General features: G+C 40.8%; 1 protein-coding gene across 6 annotated transcripts in view; it reads left to right on the plus strand.

Annotated features, from left to right (window-relative positions):
• The first annotated feature begins 714 nt into the window (after positions 1–714).
• RAPGEF6 (Rap guanine nucleotide exchange factor 6) overlaps positions 715–21,301 on the plus strand; it is a 227,846-nt gene continuing 207,259 nt past the window's right edge. For 3 of the 6 annotated variants that reach the window (XM_070792033.1, XM_070792038.1, XM_070792035.1), the window contains exon 1: positions 717–1,018. In XM_070792033.1, the coding sequence (XP_070648134.1) occupies positions 950–1,018 (69 nt within the window). In that variant the 5' untranslated portion in view covers positions 717–949. Of the gene's footprint in view, positions 1,019–21,301 lie in introns of all 6 variants that reach the window. The other 3 variants (XM_070792042.1, XM_070792043.1, XM_070792034.1) reach the window with 3 other exon arrangements.

Here is a 21,301-nt window from a genome sequence, read left to right on the forward strand (position 1 = left end):
GTGTATAAAATGTAAAAAGCGCACATTCTTAAGTCAGGCAACCCTGAGAATGGGTTGAGCGGAGGGAGGGCTGGCCTCAGCATTGGTTATGTGAACGTAGTCCAGACTGACTTCGCGAACAAGCGCTTAATTCTGAGCTGGCTGCAGGCTCGGCGACTGCCAACTCCTGCTCAAGGCCACCAAGCTTCTATTTCTCTGCGCTTATGTCAGGGCGTCCGTCTTAGGGTAGGTTCTTCTCGGCGGGCCCCTTCCACAAGAGACTCTGTTTATTAGAAGACAGGGAGGGAAGAGAGGGTAGTAACTTCCTCGTTTGTTGAATGGTTGCTTCGACTTCCGCACATTATCCAAAGAAGCGGTGTTGGAGCTGCAGAATTGGAGCTCCGCCCCGAGCCTGGCCACGCCCTGAACTTCCGGATTTTGGCACAAACAACTCTCCACCCAGAACTCCTGCCCCACGGTTTGATCCTCCATACGCTATTTTCTCTCAGTCGGTCACAAGCCGTTTCCGGCCCCGCCACCGGAAGCTGGAGCGGCTGAAACCGCAACTCCGAGGCAGATGCAAAGACAGGTTTAAGTGAAGTCTCGCGACGTTTCCTCAACTCTCACGTAGAAGTGATGGGAGAGGCTTCGGGGCACCGCCCCAGTTTTTACGTCACCGCGGAGTCACGCCCTTAGGCGTTCGTTTGCGCGCTTGCGCGTGCTGCGCACGCGCATTAGCCTTCCCTCCGCCCCCGCGCGGGCTGCCCTCTGGCCAGTCGCGCGTGGGCTGAGGCCCTGGGCGGGCGTTGCGAAGGCTTATTTGCCAAAGCGCGGTCCCCGCCGCAGTTCGGAGTTCCCTTCTTCAGGGGAGTTGCGAGGGGGAGGGTGTAGCCCCCCTACCTAGGGTAAATGGCCTGTCGCATGGGCTGCTAAGGGCAGGCTGGGGAGCACGGGGGCCGGGGCCGCGACCATGAACTCACCTGTGGATCCTGGCGCTAGGCAGGCGCTGAAGAAGAAGCCGCCAGAGCGGACGCCCGAGGTAAGGCCAGCTGACCCGTCGAGCCTCCCTCTGTCCAACGGACAGCTTCCCCCTGTCGGTCTGAAAGTTGCGGCGACTGTCCCCTTGCCAGAGCCTCGCACCTGCTTGCCAGGCTATCTGTTCTCTGCGTTCCCGGTCCTAAACCGGGCCCTTCTCGCGGGCGGGTGACGGCCGTCTTTCCTTCTCAAAAAGCTGCTTTCTCCGCACACCCGGTACTTGGCCGGTGACTTCCCAGTGTTTTCGATAAGAAAGCACCATTACTAAATCGTATTTTTTCAGGGTAAAATGCCGGTTCTCGGAGTGAGATTGTCCCGTAACTAGGTAGACTATGAAAAGGAGGTGGAAGTTGTAAGTGAAATGTATCTGCCGTGTCATTAAAATAACAAAGAGAAAACCCCAAATCTCTGTTACTTAAAGTTTAATAATTTCTCTTAAAGTTACCGTATAGGCACTTTAAATACTGTTCAGTTGCCTGAACGATCAAGTTTTCAACATCAGTTTAAAACTTTGCGTCCAGTTCAGGTGATGAATTCTAGTGGAGAATTCTGCGTATTTAAAGATCAGTTCAGGAGGTAATTTTTCAGACTGTGTCATTGACAAATTTTACAGTATTTTGTGCTTGGATCCAAAACCTGCTTTATTGAGTTAGCAGTAATGGCATCAGCTTAAATAGTTTTCATTTGACCTGCAGGCTAGTTTTCAGGCAAATAACTAAAACCTGTTAACCTTGCCGGTCGGTGTAGAGTGCTTAGGGGGCGAGGTGAGGTTTTCCTTGGTTTGGAGAAATTTCCATAATAAGTGCTATGTTTCTTAAACCAAAAAGCAAAAACAATGTTGTGAATGTATTGTTGGATTGTCTTGTGTGTAATTGAAATAAATGAAAGAAAGTGCTTTGGGTTAGTTCTTCTGAATTCACTTTTGTGTTTTTCAGGTTTATATGTTTTGCATAGTAGATCTCAGTAATTTGGACTGACCTTTTGTGACATGACAGTCAAACTGTAATTTTAGCTGATGGATCAGACTTTGTTGTTGGAGATCCTGATCTTTGCATAGAAACAAAGCAAATTCTACCACTTTCCACAGCCCTCTTTTTACGACTTGAATTTGTAATTCTAGGTGTCTTAGTTTCCCTGATAGTTCTTGAGGTCATTGTGAGTTAATTGAAAGCGTTCATTTTGAACAGGTGAACCTACCATAGTTTCTATATCATTAGAAAGTATCAAGCAGCTTCAGCTGCATGCAACAAATTCTGGTAAATTTTCTTTTCCTTTTTATTCTGTTAAAAATATTTTCTGATTTTCCTTGTTAACCTGTCATTTAAAAGTGGACATTTAATTTCAAATGCATGAAGTTGCTAAAGTATCTTTGATAGTAAAACTTTCTTCTGTCTTCTCATTCACCCTCTGTGCTTTTTCAGTCTTCTAACTTTTTTGAGGCTTTCAGTGGCTCAGTCAGATCTCTTTTGGTAACTGTCACATTGCACTTGAAAATAAGTGGGTTATTTTTCACATACATTTTGATATTGATTTCTAACATAATTCCACAATGATAAGAGAGCATGTTAATGGGAAAATCCTAATTCTCTTTATTAACAAAATTACCTAGTTTGCTTATTTTTGAGCCTTAGGAAATTTTCTGAACTGTTCACAAAGTTATGTTGGCTAGTGTTTGCTGTGTTAAGTACTTCATCTTGTTTTACTGAAACAGCAGCATTGTTTAAGGGAATGAATGCTGAAACAGCTGCCCACAGTACACAGACTGGAGCTCTGACATCTAGCAGCATATAACATGTTAACTGCTTGATTCATTGGCAGTGCTTTTTGAACTATTTTTATTTATTTATGGCCACACCATGTGACTTGTGGGATCTTAGTTCCCTGACCAGGGATTGAACCCTGGCCCTTAGCAGGAAAAGTGTAGAGTCCTAAGGGAAGTCCCATCTTTGGCAGTGCTTTTAATTGAGTGTAGAATTTGTTTGGGGTGGGGGTGCACAGAAGTATCAATAAAGAAGTGATAAATTGAATTCTAGTGATGATTTATTTGTGATAAATAATTTGATGAAATTCTCACAGGGTCATTTCTGCTTTCATAAGTTCCTTATTCTTTTTAGTGGACTGTTAAGCATCTGTAATAAATATATTCAACAGTTATTGAAAGCTTACCAGTTCAAGGCATTATTTTGTGCACTAGGGTGTATCAGTGAACTAAACAGGCCTACCCTGCTGGAGTTTTTATTAATATTCTAACTGAAGAGGGAGGGAGATGGACAGATAAATATAGGAAACAAGTATGCTACATAATATGTTAGCTGATAATTGCAAATTTTAAAAAGATCAGGATAAAGGAATTGGAAGACATGGACAAGGACTGTGTGCAGTTTAAGATAGTTGGTGTCTTGATTGAGATGAATTTTTATTAAAGCTTTGATTCATGTGATAGAATTAGCCGTAGGGATATATTGGGACATAGCTTTCCAAGTAGAATAGTCATTGCAAAGGTCTTTAAATGAAAGAGTGTTTGGTGCATTCAAGGAATAGCAAGGAGCTCTAAGTGACTAGTGCAGAGTGGTAAGAGATGAAGTCAGAGAGGCAATGGTGATGTAAGATGGAACTTATCATGCAGGACTCTTAATTGTATATTTTTTAATTTTATTTTGAATGAAAAAGAGTTCTGTTTTCCACCAAAATGTTTTGAAGCAGAGGAGCAATGTAATCCTACTTTTTAATGCATCCCCTGGCTGCTTGCTGGGTTGAAAATAGACTGGGAGCGAGGATAGAAAGAAACAGGAACATCAGTTAGAGGTTATCTAAAGCAGGGAAGAGATGATCATAGCTCAGACTAAAGGATAATAATGCTGGTGGTGAGCAGTAGTCAGTTATGGAAATATTTTGAAGGTTTAGCAGACATGATTTGCTAATGGATTGGATTTGTGCTTTGAGGGAAAGGAAAGCCATCAAGCATGATTTCAAAGTTTTTGGCTAGAATAACTGGAGTGTTGGAGTTAACAATCAAAGAGTTTGAGCTGTGTCAAAGAGCCCGGGAAAGCTGCAGGATAAGTAGTTTGGGGAACGGGAATGGATCAGAAATTCAGTTTTGAACATGTCACATTTGAATTGTCTGTTAGAAATGTTGAGTAAGGAGTCGCATATACAGTTTATAGTTATTTCTAAAGAGAAGGCTGGGCTGCAAATAGAAGCTTTATAGTTATTAGCTTAAGGATAATGTTTAAAGTCATGAGACTAAATGAAATTGCCAAAGTGGTGAGCGTACATGAGGACCAAAGACAGTGCCCTGGGAGACTTGGTCATTACAAGGCCAGTGAGAAGAGCAGAGACCAGCAAAGGAGAATGCGTGGGAGCCAACAGTGCAGCCAAAGAAAAACCAGGATTGAATGGTGATGTCTTGGAAGCTAAGTCAAGAAAATATGTAATAGAAGGGGTAAAATGCATTCATTCAGCTTTTTTTCCTTGAATACCTACTGGGTACAAAGCATTATGAAAAATATACAAATAGATTAAGAATCAGTGTCTTAGAATCTTGTAATCAGATGTTTGCATCATATAATTCATGAATAAAGAATTCTTCTGTTTGTTTCTGGGACAGAATTAATGGTTCCTTTATTTTGAACCATCTGTTGTCCTTACATGAAACTATCAACTCAAGCATAATCCTAGTGAGCCAGACACTGAGAATGGGAAGTTTTGTGAAGAATGCCATTTAGAACCGTGTTCTAAAGCAGTTTTACTTTTCTGGCCAGCTCTCCTGCTTTGTAGATTCACCCTCCATAGCACATGGGCTTTCCTGAGCTAGTCCTCTGATTTCCTTTTGCACTTTACAAAGGTTTGTTTTTTTTTTTTTAATGGAAAATTTTAGGCTTAACTACTCCATGGGAAGCTTAGTGCTCTGAAGCAACGAAAGCTATTAAGGTACTCATTTTGAGTCCTTATACCAAAATTAAAGACACCACAGTCAAAATTGAGACCCTGAATTTGCGTTTCTCTCAACTCCATTCATATTCAATGCCGTTCTTTCTCTGTAATCTTTCTTTTCTACCTCAGAGTGAGCAGAGTATTTCTCTTATATTTCCATCTCTAACTGCTTAATACCATGCTTCGCACATATTAAACGATCAATATGTTAAACAGAACAAAACTAAGAATTATTTAAGACCTCATTTTAAAATATAATACTTTCTATTCATTAGAACTGCTGATTTTGTACACCTGGGTGGTCTCAATCAGCAATGTGACTTCTGTTAATTTTTAATAGGTTGACACATAAGTCTGTCACATCTTACCACCTTTCATGTGCTTCAGATTCATTATATAACTACTAAATTGTCTTCTAGGTTCTTAAATCACTTGTCTGAAATAGAAACCATCATCATTCTTACTCTTTAATATTCTTCTGGTTGACTGCCTCAGTTTCCCAGTTCAGAATTAGTGTCTTTACTCAATTTCCCCTGCTGTCCTCTTCTCTGTATCTAATTTGTCACTAAACCTTGTTGATTTTACATCTTGAGAGTCTCTCACTTCCTGTCCAGCTCAACTATCCTAGTTCACACTTTTATCATTTCACCCCTGAATTTTTGAGTCATTTTACTTATTGTCATATTTGGTTAGAGTGATCTTCCTAGTACTGAGATCTGATCATCTTCTATTCTTGCTCAGAGTTATTTCCCATTACCTAGATAGTTTAGCAGTATAAATTGTCATCCAAATTATTTTTGAGAATGAGAAGAGGTGGATTAGTATTTACACCTGGAAAACAGATGAGAGAAGTCATTTGTCTCCAGCAAACTGAGATGTTTGGTTACCGCATGCAGATGATAACATTAATTTATCCATTCAGTAAGCAGATATGTTAGAATACTCAAAGCCAAGGTTGTAGGGAGAAATTAGACATGGTCCCTATTCTTCAGTGATTTAGGAGACAGACAAGACATTAGTAAAACGTTAAGATTACTGGTGACGAAGATGTGAATAGGGCACTTTACAGCTGCAAGTGAGAAAAGGAAAGTCTCCTTGGAGGACCTTTAAATTAAACCCATAATATTGTGAATAGCTTTCTAGATGATATCCAGGAGGGAGGTCATTCCAGGCAGAGGGCAGCAGGAGCAAAGGCACTAATGGTGACAAGCCAGGTACATTTGTAGAACAAGTAGCCAGTCTGAGAGCGTGCATTCCCAGTGGGGATGGTGTCATTCCCAGTGGGACAAAAATTGGGTCTTTGAGGGGAATGGAAAAAAAACCAAACTTAGATCTATGGTATGTGTAGTAATATTACATGAAACTCATCGTTACTGGACAGTGTCTTATTCCTTAATGTTTAGTTGGAGATGGGGTGGCAATTAAGAAAAATACTCTTTGGAGAGATGTGATAATGAAGAAAGGTCGCAAAACACTGGACTAGTGTATGGTGTTTTGTGTGTATAAGGAGATGATGCGTGGTGTTGGGTGTTAAATGTTGGAGCTGGATATAATAGCAGGGTTGGATCATTTCAGGGATTTGGACTGGATGTTGTAAATAAAGAACTGTTGGAGGGTTTAACAGCTATTTAGCCCAGAAATAGGGTCACTTTTACAAAGATTACTCTGTGGGCATTGTTGAAGGTGTAGGTGGAGCCAGGGGATGGGTTAAGAAGCGGTACAGGCTGGCTACGCTAGAGGCAGGTGGTTTTCAGTAGGATGAACAAACAACATTTTGTCCACACCAGAGTATTTTTCAATGTGAAAGGCAAGACTGTTAATGATTATATCAGGATAACTGGGAAATCAGGAGATGTGGATCTAGTTTTAGGAAACAAATGCAATAGTTTAGGAGTGAAATAAGGTAGCAGAATATGACATAGTGGAATAGTGAAGTAGAGTTGACTCAACATGCTCATTGATTGAAATGGGAGTTTGTACATCCTGCCAGACTTTTTTTTATTTAGTCTTTGAAATTGACTATAATACATATGGGGGCTTCCCTGGTGGCTCAGTGGTAAAGAATCTGCCTGCCAATGCAGGAGACATGGGGTTAGTCCTTGCATTGGAAAGATTCCCTGGAGAAAGAAATGGCAGCCCACTCCATTGTTCTTGAGTGGGAGATCCCATGGAGAAAGGAACCTGGCTGGCTACAATCCTTGGGTTCACAAAAGTCAGACATGGCTTAGCAACTAAACAACAACATAATACACATACAGTAAATTCCACATGCTTTCAAGTGTATAGCCAGCTTAATTTTCACAAATATATTTAGGTACCCTCCAAATCATTATTATAGAATATTACCAGCACTCCAGAAACTCCCCCTTTTCCTCTCCCACTCAGTACCTTTTCCCAAAGGAAACTGTTCTTATATCTTTCGCCGTGAAAGATGTTTTTGCATTCATTTGAGTGGAATCATACAGTGTGTATTCTTTCCAGTGACCAAGAGAACTAGGAAACTATCTTGGTTCTTTGCATTTTAATCTCTGGGCTGGACTTTGAACCTCCTATCTTGGCTTTTCTTGGTCTTCGTCTGCTTATCCTTTATACCTTGACTCACCTGACCCTTTTTGGAATGGCCACCTCATTCTTTCCAACCCTACTCTTGAGGCAACTGCCTCAAACTTCAGATGCTGCACTTCAGGCCAAGAGACACTCTGTCTTTATGTTCCTTTAAACTGCAGTAGCTCTGGGGCAAATGTGGCAAACTTTTCTGTCTTTTGCTTGTTGGGACAGACTTGGACTGGGTCTGTTCAGAGCAAAGCAGAAGTTCAGATAATTTCTTAGTTTCTCATTTGGGTAACTGTGTATAATAGCACATTATTAAAAGGCAGAATTAGGGTAGGAAGAGAATTCAGTTGGCACCCCACTCCAGTACTCTTGCCTGGAAAATCCCATGGATTGAGGAACCTGGCGGGCTACAGTCCATGGGGTCGCTAAGAGTCAGACATGACTGAGCGACTTCACTTTGACTTTTCACTTTCATGCATTGGAGAAGGAAATGGCAACCCACTCCAGTGTTCTTGCCTGGAGAGTCCCAGGGACGGGGGAGCCTGGTGGGCTGCCGTCTGTGGGGTCGCACAGAGTCGGACACGACTGAAGCGACTTAGCAGCAACAGGGGACACAGAGATGTTCAGAAAGCATTTGGAGCTTCAGATCAAACCGGCTAATGGTCTGAGTTGGTCTGAGAGTCTACAGCTTATGAGTCATAGGTGAAGTCGACTGAGAAAAGGAGGACAGACTCTTGAGTGCTCTGATTTTAAAGGGATGAGGGAAGAAAAAGAAAACTGCCAAAGATAATGAAAAGAAAGTGTTTATAGAGGTAGGAGAAGAACTTAGAGGAAGACATTTCATAAAGAAATCCCTAATTATTAACATCAGGTACTATAGAGAATTCGAGAAAGGTGAAGGCTCCTATATTCTTCAGGTTGCTTCCATCAGAATGCTTTCAGTGGACTGAATACAGAGCCTGACTGCAGTGGATTAGAGAATAAGACCCAAGAAAGTGAAGGCTGCAAGTTCATGAATTTGGCTCTGATGGGAATGGGAAAGATGTAGAGTCCTCCATTATCTTCTGCCTTGCAGTCTAGCCTTATCATCCCACACCCCCAAACACGCACCCTTTTTCTTTTTTTTTTGGAGTTACTTGAGTTTATTTTTATTTATTTTTAATTGGAGGATAATTGCTTTACAATATAGAGTTAGTTTCTGCCATACGTCAACATGAATCAGCTATAGGCATATACACATGTCTGCTCCCTATTGAACCTCTCTCACCTCCCACCCCATCCCACCCCTCTAGGTAGTCGCAGAGCACCAAGTTTGAGCTCCCTTCGTCATATAGCAAATTCCCACCAGCTCCAGCTGTCTGTTTTACATATGGTAATGTGGATGTTTCAGGGCTAATTTCTTTGTTCGTCTCCCTCTCCTTCTCCTACTGTGTCCACAAGTCTGTTTTCTGTGCTGGGTCTCCGTTCCTGCCCTGCAAATAGGTTCATCAGTACCATCTTTCTAGAGTTCCTTTATGTGCATAATACGATATTTGTTTTTGTCTGACTTCATTCACTCTGTATAAATAGTCTCTAGGTTCATCCACATGGTTAGAACTGATTCAAATGCATTCCTTTTTATGGCTGAGTAATATTCCATGTATATATGTACCACAACTTCTTTATCCATTCTTCTGTAAGTGGACATCTAGGTTGCTTCCATGACCTAGCTATTGTTAATAGTGCTACAGTGAACACTGGGGTACATGTGTCTTTTTCAGTATGGTTTCTTCAGGGTATATGCTCACTAGTGAAATTCTTGGGTCATATGGTAGTTTTATTCCTAGTTTTTTAAAAGGAATTTCCATATTCTTCTCCATAGTGGCTGTATCAATTTACATTCCCACCAACAGTGCAAGAGGGTACCCTTTTCTCCACACCCTCTCCAGCATTTATTGTTTGTAGATTTTTTTGATCATGGCCATTCTGACTGGTATGAGGTGAAAACCTCATTGTGGTTTTGATTTGCATTTCTCTAATAATGAGTGATGTTGAGCATCTTTTCATGTGTTTCTTAGCCATCTACATGTCTTCTTTGGAGAAATGTCTGTTCAGGTCTTCTGCCCACTTCTGATTGGGTTCAAACTATGCATACATACACTACTGTGTATAAAATAGACAACTAGTGAGAATCTCCTGTGTGGTACAAGGAACTCGGTGCTCCGTCGTGACCTTAGGTTTACACAGTAGTGTGTATGTGTCAGTTTAAACGTAGGAGTGCATGTGTGTCAATTCCAGTCTTCAATTCATCCCACACCCGCCCTGCTCCCCTTCCTCCTGTAGGTAAGTTCTCTACATCTGTGTCTCTATTTCTTATTTGCAAATAAGTTCATCTGTACTATTTATCTAGATTCCACATACAAGTGATATTATACAATATTTGTTTCTCTCTTTCTGACTTCACTCTTTATAACAGTCTCTAGATCCAGCCACGTCTCTGCAAACAGCACTGTTTTGTCCCTTTATATGGCTGAGTAATATTTCATTGTATATATACACTACATACCCTTTATCCATTCCTCTGTTGATGGATGTTTAGGTTGCATCCATGTCCTGGCCAGTCTGAATAGTGCTGCAGTGAACATTGGGGTATATGTATCTTTTTGAATTATGGTTTTCCCCAGGTATATGCCCAGGAGTGGGATTGCTGGGACACATGATAGCTCTGTTTTTATTTTAAGGAAACTTTGTACTGTTCTCTATAGTAGCTGTACCGTTTTACATTCCCACCAACAGTGTAGGAGGATTCTCTTCTCTCCACACCCTTTCCAGCATTTATTGTTTGTAGATTTTTTTATGATGACCATTCTGACCAGTGTGAGGTGATACCTTATTGTAGTTTAGATCAATTGAACAGAATAGAAAGCCCAGAAGTAAACCCATGCACCTGTGGTCACCTGATCTATGACAGACGCAAGAATATACAATGGAGAGAAGACAGTCTCTTCAGTAAGTGATCTTGGGAAAACTGGACAGTTCAGTTTACTCGCTCAGTCATGTCTGACCCTTTGTGACCTCAGAGACTGCAGCACGCCAGGCTTCACTATCCATCACCAACTCCTGGAGCTTGCTCCAACTCATGTCCATTGAGTCCGTGATGCCATCCAACCATCTCATCCTCTGTTATCCCCTTCTCCTCCTGCCTTCAATCTTTCCCAGCATAGGGTCTTTTTCAGTGAGTCAGTTCTTCACATCAGATGGCCTTAAGTATTGGAGCTTCGGCATCAGTTCCTCCAATGAATATTCACAATTGATTTCCTTTAGACTGGTTTGATCTCCTTACAGTCCAAGGGACTCTCAAGAGTGTTCTCCAACACCACAGTACAAAAGCATCAATTCTTTGGCGCTCAGCTTTCCTTATGGTCCAACTCTCACATCCATACATGATTACTGGGAAAACCATAGCTTTGACTATATGGACCTTCGTTGGTAAAGTAATGTCTCTGCTTTTTAATATGCTGTCTAGGTTTGTCATAGCTTTTCTTCCAAGGAGCAAGCATCTTTTAATTTCACAGCTACATGTAAGAGAATGGAATTAGAACACCTGGGGAGGGAGATGTGAGGGAGGTTCAAAAGGGAAGGTATGTATGTATACCTATGACTGTTGAGGTTTGACAGAAAACAACAAAATTATGTAAAGTAATTATCTTTCAATTAAAAAAAAATTAGAACACTCCCTAACACCATACACAAAAATAAACTCAGAATGGATTAAAGACTTAAATGTGAGTCCAGACACTACAAAGCTCTTAGAGGAAAACATAGGTAAAGCACTCTTTGACATAAATCGCAGCAAGATCTTTTTTTGACTCACCTCCTAGAGTAATGAAAATAAAAACAAAAATAAACAATTGGGACCTTGTTAAACTTAAAAGCTTTTGCAAGCAAAGGAAACCATAAATGAGGTGAAAAAGACAACCCTCAGAATGGGAGAAAATATTTGCAAATGAGTTGACTGACAAAGGACTAATCTCCAAAATATATAAACAGCTTATGCAACTCAATTAAAAAAAAAAAAACCCCAATGAAAAAAATGGGCAGAAGGCTTAAAGAGACTTATCTCCACAGAAGACACACAGATGGCCAACAAACATGAAAAGATGGTCAGCGTCACTGATTATCAGAGAAATGTGAGTGTCATAACACAGTATTTTTCAACCTGGGCTACATATGTTTCTCAACCTAGGGAATTGTTTTTTTTTTAATAATGCTGAGGCCCATCTCATTTCTTGAATTAAAATCTGGAATGGAGTGTCAAGCATTGGTATTTATAGAAGTAATTCTATACTCCTTAAGTAATTATGATATATGGATAGCGGTTAGAAACATTGTCCATTGTGCCATTTTCCCCAGTCTCTGTGCTTTTATGTAGGATGGAAAAGTGTTTACAGTCATGGAATTTTGCATTTAAACAAGCCTACTTCAGATCTGGGCTATAGCACTGAGAATTTTAGTGACCTTGGAAAAGTTACCTAATTTTAAGATTGAATATCTTTTGGGGATTGTTATGTGGACTAAATGAGATATGTAAAGTTTTGCTGCCCAATGAACTGTAGCCCCACCAGGCTCCTCTGTCCATGGAATTCTTCAAGCAAGAATACTTGAGTGAGTAGCCATTCCCTTCTCCAGGGGATCTTCCTGACCCAGAGATCCAACCCGGGTCACCTGTGTTTCAGGTGGATTCCTTACCTTGTGAGCCACCAGGGAAGCCCCAAAGTATTTAACGAAGTGCCAATCATAATGAACCCTCAGTAATAGCCGTACATGCTAGTCTGCTATTTCCTTTGTCTTGAACACCATCCTCTCACTTGACAAATGCAGCCGCCTCACTGAAATCTGATCTCCCATTCCTTCTCTGTGTCCCTTCCTGTCTCAGCAATTACTGTTCTGTGTTAGGATTGCTGGCTTGTTCTCCCTGGCTGGATTGTAAGCGTCTTGAAGACAGTGACTGTATCTTTATCTCCCAGTTCCATCATGCAATACTTGTTACATGGTAGGTAACCAAATATTTGTAGAGTGAATGACTCTAAAAAGGAAAAGAATCTGACCAATACTGTTTTCGTGTTTTTCTAGTAGTAATTTCTGTTGGTCTGATATTTGAAGTGCTGGGGAAAAAAGATTGAATTTGGCACAGAGCAAAATTTGCTGTTAATCTTCTCCTGCTAAGTCACTTCAGTTGTGTCCAACTCTGTGAGACCCTATAGATGGCAGCTCACCAGGCTCCCCCGTCCCTGGGATTCTCCAGGCAAGAACACTGGAGTGGGTTGCCATTTCCTTCTCCAAATCTTCTCCTAGTAAGATGTAAATAATGTACAGTGACCATAAAGAAACTATGTGTTTTACCTGGCAGTTCTTCACAGACAATTCAGATAGAGGAACTTAAGTCATACTTTGAAAGAGGAACTTCTTTTTTATACGGCTTTAAAACACATTTGCAGCTTTACCTGCAGTGCCAGTTTTAACTTTTCATGTGTTTTTAAGCATATGACTTTAAACTTTTGTTGGGCAAATATTTCATGCTCAGCTAGATGTTAATGTAATTGCCTATTTACAATCCAGAAAATCATTTTATAAAAAATCTAGCTTGTTTGTGTTACCAAAATTTAAAGAGGGGGCTTGGACTGAAAGAATATAAAATTTAGTGTTCTTGTGATTATTTATTAAATCTTTTTCATAATTTAGAATAATGGTCTTTAAATGTACATTTTAGGGTTTTTTTTCCTTCTGAATTAGCCAAAGAGCACCATTGTACTCAAAATTTTTGAGGGAGTCACTGTGTGCACCCTTAAGGGTGGCAGAACAAGGATTCTCTTGTGCTTTTCTACAGCAGGTGCACATTTAGAGAGCTCCTTGGAAAGCAAGAACTTACTTATGCAACTGGGGCCCTCTGACCTTCATTTGTAAAGTAAACTGTATAGAAAGGGAATACTAGACCCAGATGGGGCCTTTATTGGATAATTGCTCTTCCAAGACACCTCATATATGTATTGGAGATTCCCAACTTGAGAAAAAAGCAAAAACAATAACAACTCTGGCCATTCAGTAGTTTCGACACCATAAAATCATGGTTTTGAGTGATAAGGAGCTTCTCTGAGAGAGAATTCTGCAGAGCAGTAGCAGCCAGGCGTGGTGAACTTGACTCTATGACAAAGTCATGTTCTTGGATGTACAGTTGTGAGCTCTGTAACATTGTAGTTGCCTTTTGGCTTTACCTTGAACTAGTGCAGTCCATGGGGTCGCTAGAGTCGGACATGACTGAGCGACTTCACTTTCACTTTTCGCTTTCATGCACTGGAGAAGGAAATGGCAACCCACTCCAGTGTTCTTGCCTGGAGAATCCCAGGGACGGGAAGCCTGGTGGGCTGCCGTCTATGGGGTCTCACAGAGTCGGACACGACTGAAGTGACGTAGCAGCAGCAGCAGCTAGTGTCAGAGAAGGCAATGGCACCCCACTCCAGTACTCTTGCCTGGAAGATCCCATGGATGGAGGAGCCTTGGTAGGCTGCAGTCCATGGGGTCGCTGAGGGTTGGACACGACTGAGTGACATCACTTTCACTTTTCACTGTCATGCATTGGAGAAGGAAATGGCAACCCACTCCGGTGTTCTTGCCTGGAGAATCCCAGGGACGGCGGAGCCTGGTGGGCTGCCGTCTCTGGGGTCGCACAGAATCGGACACAACTGAATTGACTTAGCAGCTGGTGTAAACTGAGATCTGGCTTAGATGAAAACTGAAGGAGCCCCTTCGTTGTTAAGAACTTGAGGTTGCGAAGACATAAGCAGCCCTTGTTTGATGTTCTCCATTATTTGCCCCAAACTGAAACTTTGGCAGCTTTGCCATGAGGCAGAGACCCGTGGGACTTGGTGGACAGGGCACTTAGTACATAGCAGAAGTAGCAGCACCACCTAGCAAGTATTTGTGAATGTACGTATATATGATTTCCAAAAATACCTTGGCTGATGGTTCAAGAGCTGGTGAAGTGGGTCACATACAGATAAAGGAACTAAACTTGAGAGAGGTAAAATGTCTTGCTCAGGGTCACATGAGTCATCATTTACTTCCTTCATCCAGTAGTGCCCCAGTGCTTTTCTTTATCAGTGAACTTTAGGTTACATTTTAAGCGTTGATCTTGTTTGTTTGTTTTTTATTGATATCTATAGAGAGCCTGATATTTTCCTAAATAAATGCCTCTTATTTAATCTTGCCTGTACTGTATGAAGTATAATATTTTAAGGTGCCTATGTCTATTTAAGTGTATATTTCTCAAGTTTTATGTAGAATGAAAACAGATGTGTTTGTTACATGATTTTTTTAATATACCATTCTGTTTTATAACTTGTTTTCAGAAGTTGATAGTCTATTCTAGGTTGGTTTCTTAAGAGCATTCAACTTATACAAGAAGACTTTATCATAAAGAAGAGTTCATAAGTGTTACAAGTGCCAACTGAAGTTTGGATTGCTTATGAGCTCCTCAGATGACTCTCTGAGGCAGAGTTGAATGCATACATTATTGTAGAAGACTTCCTAATGAATGTTTGTGTGATATGTATTTTTCAAGTCCTGTTTTTAAGTGCTAGGAATAAAAGGTTCTTAGAGGGGGAGATAGACAAGTACACAGACAATTAAAATAGAGTCTGGTTAATTACTCTGACAGTTGCACGTATCAGATGCTCAGGAGTTTGTAGGAGGGCTGTTGGGGGAGAGAAGTAAAGACTAAGAACGTGCCATTCAAATTGTTTTAGAAAAGGAACCCTGACTTGCGTGTAAATTAGAATATATAAAAGTTAGGTAAAGAAGGAACTGTATGTTTTCCTAGAAAAGGGAGCAGCATTTTCCAAGGCCGCAGATGAGCTTGGTATGAACATGCACATTGCCTGTGTAGCTAGAATATTGGGACAAGACTAAGTAGTAAATAGATGAGGCTGGAGGCATGGTCAGGATTCAGAACATGAGGGACTGTGTTCTCCTTGTTAAGTTTGTGTTTTCTTTTCAGAAAGATCACTCTGGTAGCACTGTGAAGAATGGATTATAGGGTGCCAGACTAGAGGCAAGAAGGCTGTTTTCTGTTGTGAATGAAAGTTGCTCAGTCGTGTCCGACTCTCTATGACCCCATGGACTGTGGCCTGCCAGACTCCCCAGTCCGTGGAATTCTTTAGGCCAGAATACTGGAGTGGGTTGCCATTTTCTTCTCCAGGGGAATCTTCCCAACCCAGGGATTGAACCCAGGTCTCTTGCATTGCAGGTGAATTCTTTACCGTCTGAGCCACCAGGAAAGCCCAGGAATACTGGAGTGGGTAGCCTCTCCCTTCTCCCACAGATCTTCCTGACCTCAGGGTCTCCTGCATTCTGGTGGATTCTTTACCAGCTGAGCTACCAGGGAAGCCCAGACTGTGCTCACTGAGGTTGGAACTCAGGACCTTCACATTATGAGACTGAGTGCTGCCTTCTGTTCTAAGAAGGCAGATAAACATTTGATGATGTATAAACATGGACTGTAGCCCACCAGGCTCCTCTGTCCATGGAATTCTCCAGGAAAGAATACTGGAGTGGGTAGCCATTCCTTTCTCCAGGGAATTTTCCTGACCCAGGGAACAAACCTGGGTCTGCAGCACTGCAAGCAGACTCCTTATTGTCTGAGCCACCAGGGAAGGACTCTCTAACTTGCTTCAGCTGAGATGGTGAACAGAGATGTTCTCACATGAGCTGTTGAAGGTGAGTACTGTCACCTAAATCAGGGAACCTAGGAGCAAGACACAGCTAGGGGATAGATAATCAGTTTAGCTTTGGATATATTGCATTTGAGATGCTGAGGGGTCACCAGGTGACAGTGTTCAGTGAGCAGTAGAAAGTGTAGGCAGTTTATTCCTTCCATCCATTTATTAGCTGATGTTCTGTTTGGAAGAACTTTTCCTACTTTACATTCTCCTCCTCCTCCTCCTGAGAACTTTGGCATGATCCAGTAGTCTTTAGGACTTCCCAGGTGGCTCAATGTAAAGAATCTGCCTGCCAAGCAGAAGACGCACATTCCGTCCCTGGATGGACGGCACATTCCCAGTGTAGGAAATGGCAACCCTCTCCAGTATTCTTGCCTGAGAAATCCCATGGACAGAGGAGCCTGGTGGGCTACAGTCCATAGTATCGCAAAAGAGTCAGACACAACTCAGTAACTAAACAACAATAAGAAATAGTCTTTAAGTAATACCCTACTTTCTGGCCCAAAAAGGTGTTCCAGGCTTTTACTTTCCTTGTCCTACTACTGAAATTAGCCATGTATCTAGAAACCAGGTTTCTTTTATTTATTTATTTTTTTAATTTTATTTTATTTTTAAACTTTACATAATTGTATTAGTTTTGCCAAATATCAAAATCCGCCACAGGTATACATGTGTTCCCCATCCTGAACCCTCCTCCCTCCCCATATCATCCCTCTGGGTTGTCCCAGTGCACTAGCCCCAAGCATCCAGTATCATGCATCGAACCTAGACTGGCATCTCGTTTCATACATGATATTTTGCATGTTTTAATGTCATTCTCCCAAATCTTCCCACCCTCTCCCTCTCCCACAGAGTCCATAAGACTGTTCTATACATCAGTGTCTCTTTTGCTGTCTCGTACACCGGGTTATTGTCACCATCTTTCTAAATTCCATATATATGCGTTAGTATACTGTATTGGTGTTTTTCCTTCTGGCTTACTTCACTCTGTATAATAGGCTCCAGTTTCATCCACCTCATTAGAACTGATTCAAATGTATTCTTTTTAGTAGCTGAGTAATACTCCATTGTGTATATGTACCACAGCTTTCTTATCCATTCATCTGCTGATGGACATCTAGGTTGCTTCCATGTCCTGGCTATTATAAACAGTGCTGCGATGAACATTGGGGTACACGTGTCTCTTTTCTTTCTGGTTTCCTCAGTGTGTATGCCCAGCAGTGGGATTGCTGGGTCATAAGGCAGTTCTATTTCCAGTTTTTTAAGGAATCTCCACACTGTTCTCCATAGTGGCTGTACTAGTTTGCATTCCCACCAACAGTGTAAGAGGGTTCCCTTTTCTCCACACCCTCTCCAGCATTTATTATTTGTAGACTTTTGGATCGAAGCCATTCTGACTGGTGTGAAATGGTACCTCATAGTGGTTTTGATTTGCATTTCTCTGATAATGAGTGATGTTGAGCATCTTTTCATGTGTTTGTTAGCCATCTGTATGTCTTCTTTGGAGAAATGTCTATTTAGTTCTTTGGCCCATTTTTTGATTGGGTCATTTATTTTTCTGGAGTTGAGCTGTAGGAGTTGCTTGTATATTTTTGAGATTAGTTGTTTGTCAGTTGCTTCATTTGCTATTATTTTCTCCCATTCTGAAGGTTGTCTTTTCACCTTGCTAATAGTTTCCTTTGATGTGCAGAAGCTTTTAAGGTTAATTAGGTCCCATTTGTTTATTTTTGCTTTTATTTCCAATATTCTGGGAGATGGGTCATAGAGGATCCTGCTGTGATGTATGTCGGGGAGTGTTTTGCCTATGTTCTTGCATTCCTATACACTAATAATGAGAAAACAGAGAAATTAAGGAAACAATTCCATTCACCATTGCAACGGAAAGAATAAAATACTTGGGAATATATCTACGTAAAGAAACTAAAGACCTATATATAGAAAACTATAAAACACTGGTGAAAGAAATCAAAGAGGACACTAATAGATGGAGAAATATACCATGTTCATGGATTGGAAGAAGCAATATAGTGAAAATGAGTATACTACCCAAAGAAATTTATAGATTCAATGCAATCCCTATCAAGCTACCAACAGTATTCTTCACAGAGCTAGAACAAATAATTTCACAATTTGTATGGAAACACAAAAAACCTCGAATAGCCAAAGCGATCTTGAGAAAGAAGTATGGAACTGGAGGAATCAACCTACCTGACTTCAGGCTCTACTACAAAGCCACAGTTATCAAGACAGTATGGTACTGGCACAAAGACAGAAATATAGATCAATGGAACAAAATAGAAAGCCCAGAGATAAATCCACGCACATATGGACACCTTATCTTTGACAAAGGAGGCAAGAATATACAATGGATTAAAGACAATCTCTTTAACAAGTGGTGCTGGGAAATCTGGTCAACCACTTGTAAAAGAATGAAACTAGAACACTTTCTAACACCATACACCAAAATAAACTCAAAATGGATTAAAGATCTAAACCTAAGACCAGAAACTATAAAACTCCTAGAGGAGAACATAGGCAAAACACTCTCTGACATACATCACACCAGGTTTCTTTTAGTAGGAAATGGCATTTAGAATCTGTGGTGTGAGCTTCAGGTGTGGTAAGTGTTACAGCTTTTCATTGCCATTTTGCAGAATATATTTACACCTTCATGGATGATAAAACCAATGGAATGGAATTCTGTATTTAATGTATGGGCATGTTAACTTGGAGGTATTGCTGAAAATCTTTCAAATAGTTTTAATAGTCTGCTGATATAATTTAACTTTCGTAATTTCATAATGAAACATATAAAACATAAGACTAATATTTGTTAACCTTTAACATGTGTGTCTGTGCTACACATTTAGTAGATTTATTTTAAAAATTTAAGTTTGAAAAGAAACTGTTGACATTCCCTATTGTACAAAAAATAAATGTTAAGTAGATTATCTATTGTTATATGGTTAATAACTGATAGAGGCAGGATTTGAAACCACAGCTGTCTCCAAGTTTTTAACTGCACTGTTAGGCTGAAGGCAGCCTAAAAATAATTTGGAGAAGATTCTTCAGCATAACTTTTGATTATAGGACTATAGCTGCAGAATATGTATATCTTGAGTTTGAATTTGTATTGACTGTAGAGATTCATCCTGAGAGTGTTTTTTTGTTTTGTTTTTTAATGTTTATTACTTGGCTGCATTGGGTCTTGGTTGTAGCACTCGGGCTCTCTAGTTGTGTCATGTGGGATCAGTAGTTTTAGGGCACGGGCTTATTAGTTGCTTCATGGCATGTGGGATCTTAGTTCCCCAACCGGAGATTGAACCTGTATTTCCTGCATTGTAAGGCAGATTCTCAACCACTGGGCCACCAGAGAATCCCCTGAGAGTTTTCTTTTTAATTGCTGAGATAATGAGTAAAATACCTTGGTTGATGAATGTTTTAGATAATTGATGTTGTATTGAGTGTCGTATGTGATCACAAGCATTTCATAGGTAAGAAATTCACTAGATTGAGACTTTGAGAAACAGAAAAATTCAGAATCACTTTAAGCATTCCAATTTGAGTTCTACAAGTTTAATTAGTTTTATAAGCATGTGTAGAACAGCTGAATTGAGATATATAGTTGTTGAGAGCAACACACTACTTGGTACAGCATTGAGGAAGGGGATAGAAATCCCAAAGTGCTTAACTAGAAGTACATACTTAACAGAAATGGTGATTGCAGCCATGCAATTAAAAGACGCTTACTCCTTGGGAAAGTTATGACCAACCTACACAGCATATTAAAAAGCAGAGACATTACTTTGCCAGCAAAGGTCCGTATAGTCAAGGCTATGGTTTTTCCAGTAGTCATGTATGGATGTGAGAGTTGGACTGTGAAGAAAGCTGAGTGCCGAAGAATTGATGCTTTTGAAGTGTGGTGTTGGAGAAGACTCTTGAGAGTCCCTTGGACTGCAAGGAGATCCAACCAGTCCATCCTAAGGAAGATCAGTCCTGGTTGTTGATTGGAAGGACTGATGTTGAGGCTGAAGCTCTAGTACTTTGGCCAGCTGATGCAAATAACTGACTCATTGGAAAAGACCCTGATGCTGGGAAAGATTGAGGGCAGGAGAAGAAGGGGACGACAGAGGATGAGATGGTTGGATGGCATCATCGACTCAATGGACATGGATTTGGGTGGACTCTGGGAGTTGGTGATGGACAGGGAGGCCTGGTGTGCTGCGATTCATGGGGTCACAAAGAATCGGACACGACTAAGCAACTAAACTTAACAGAATTATTAATTCCTCATACATACAGAGCTACAAACATGAATTGAACATGTCATTTTACAGTGAAATTGAAAAGCTATAGAATATACCTACAGTGAATGCGTTAGGTGTGGGTCGTTAAAGGGCAGCTTGTAGGATAGCATTGCTCTCACCTACCTCAGCTTGCCCACCTTCACTCACTCACATGACTGACTGGCTGAGAGGGTATTGCTGATGTGTTTTATGACGTGTTGAGTCATCACCATTTCCTCACCTCCTTTTTGCCCAAATGGGACTAATTATTTTTATTCTCTAATCCTGAGTTGGTATTTGTTCTTCTAATTTGTGTGCCTTCAGTTGCTCAGTCCTGTCTGACTCTTTGCGACCTCATGCCCCTGGATAATTTCTTCACTATTTTGTAGTTACAGAACCAGGGTCTGATGTAGGTGTTACTGATCTGGAATGTCATAAATTCCTAGTTTTCCATCTTTTTCATGATTTCCCTTTTTGAGGTTCAGTAGAGCAACTTTGAAGTGCACAATGTAAATACCATTGCTTTCAATATAGCATTTACATTTTTTATTACCAAAAAATGTCTGTAAGACTTCCAGTCTGCCTCTGTCGGGGTTGTTTTGGGTATCTATAATAGCTTTTATTGATCTGGGACACAGCAGGAGCCTAACAGACAATGCAGTACCTTAAGCCTGTGTCGGCGATAATTGGTACAGAAACCACAAGAAACCCCTTTCTAAGACCAGCATTACGCAGTGAACAACTATAAATACTTATTGTCCC

Source organism: Bos indicus, chromosome 7, assembly GCF_029378745.1.
Source record: "Bos indicus isolate NIAB-ARS_2022 breed Sahiwal x Tharparkar chromosome 7, NIAB-ARS_B.indTharparkar_mat_pri_1.0, whole genome shotgun sequence".
Lineage (NCBI taxonomy): Eukaryota > Metazoa > Chordata > Mammalia > Artiodactyla > Bovidae > Bos > Bos indicus.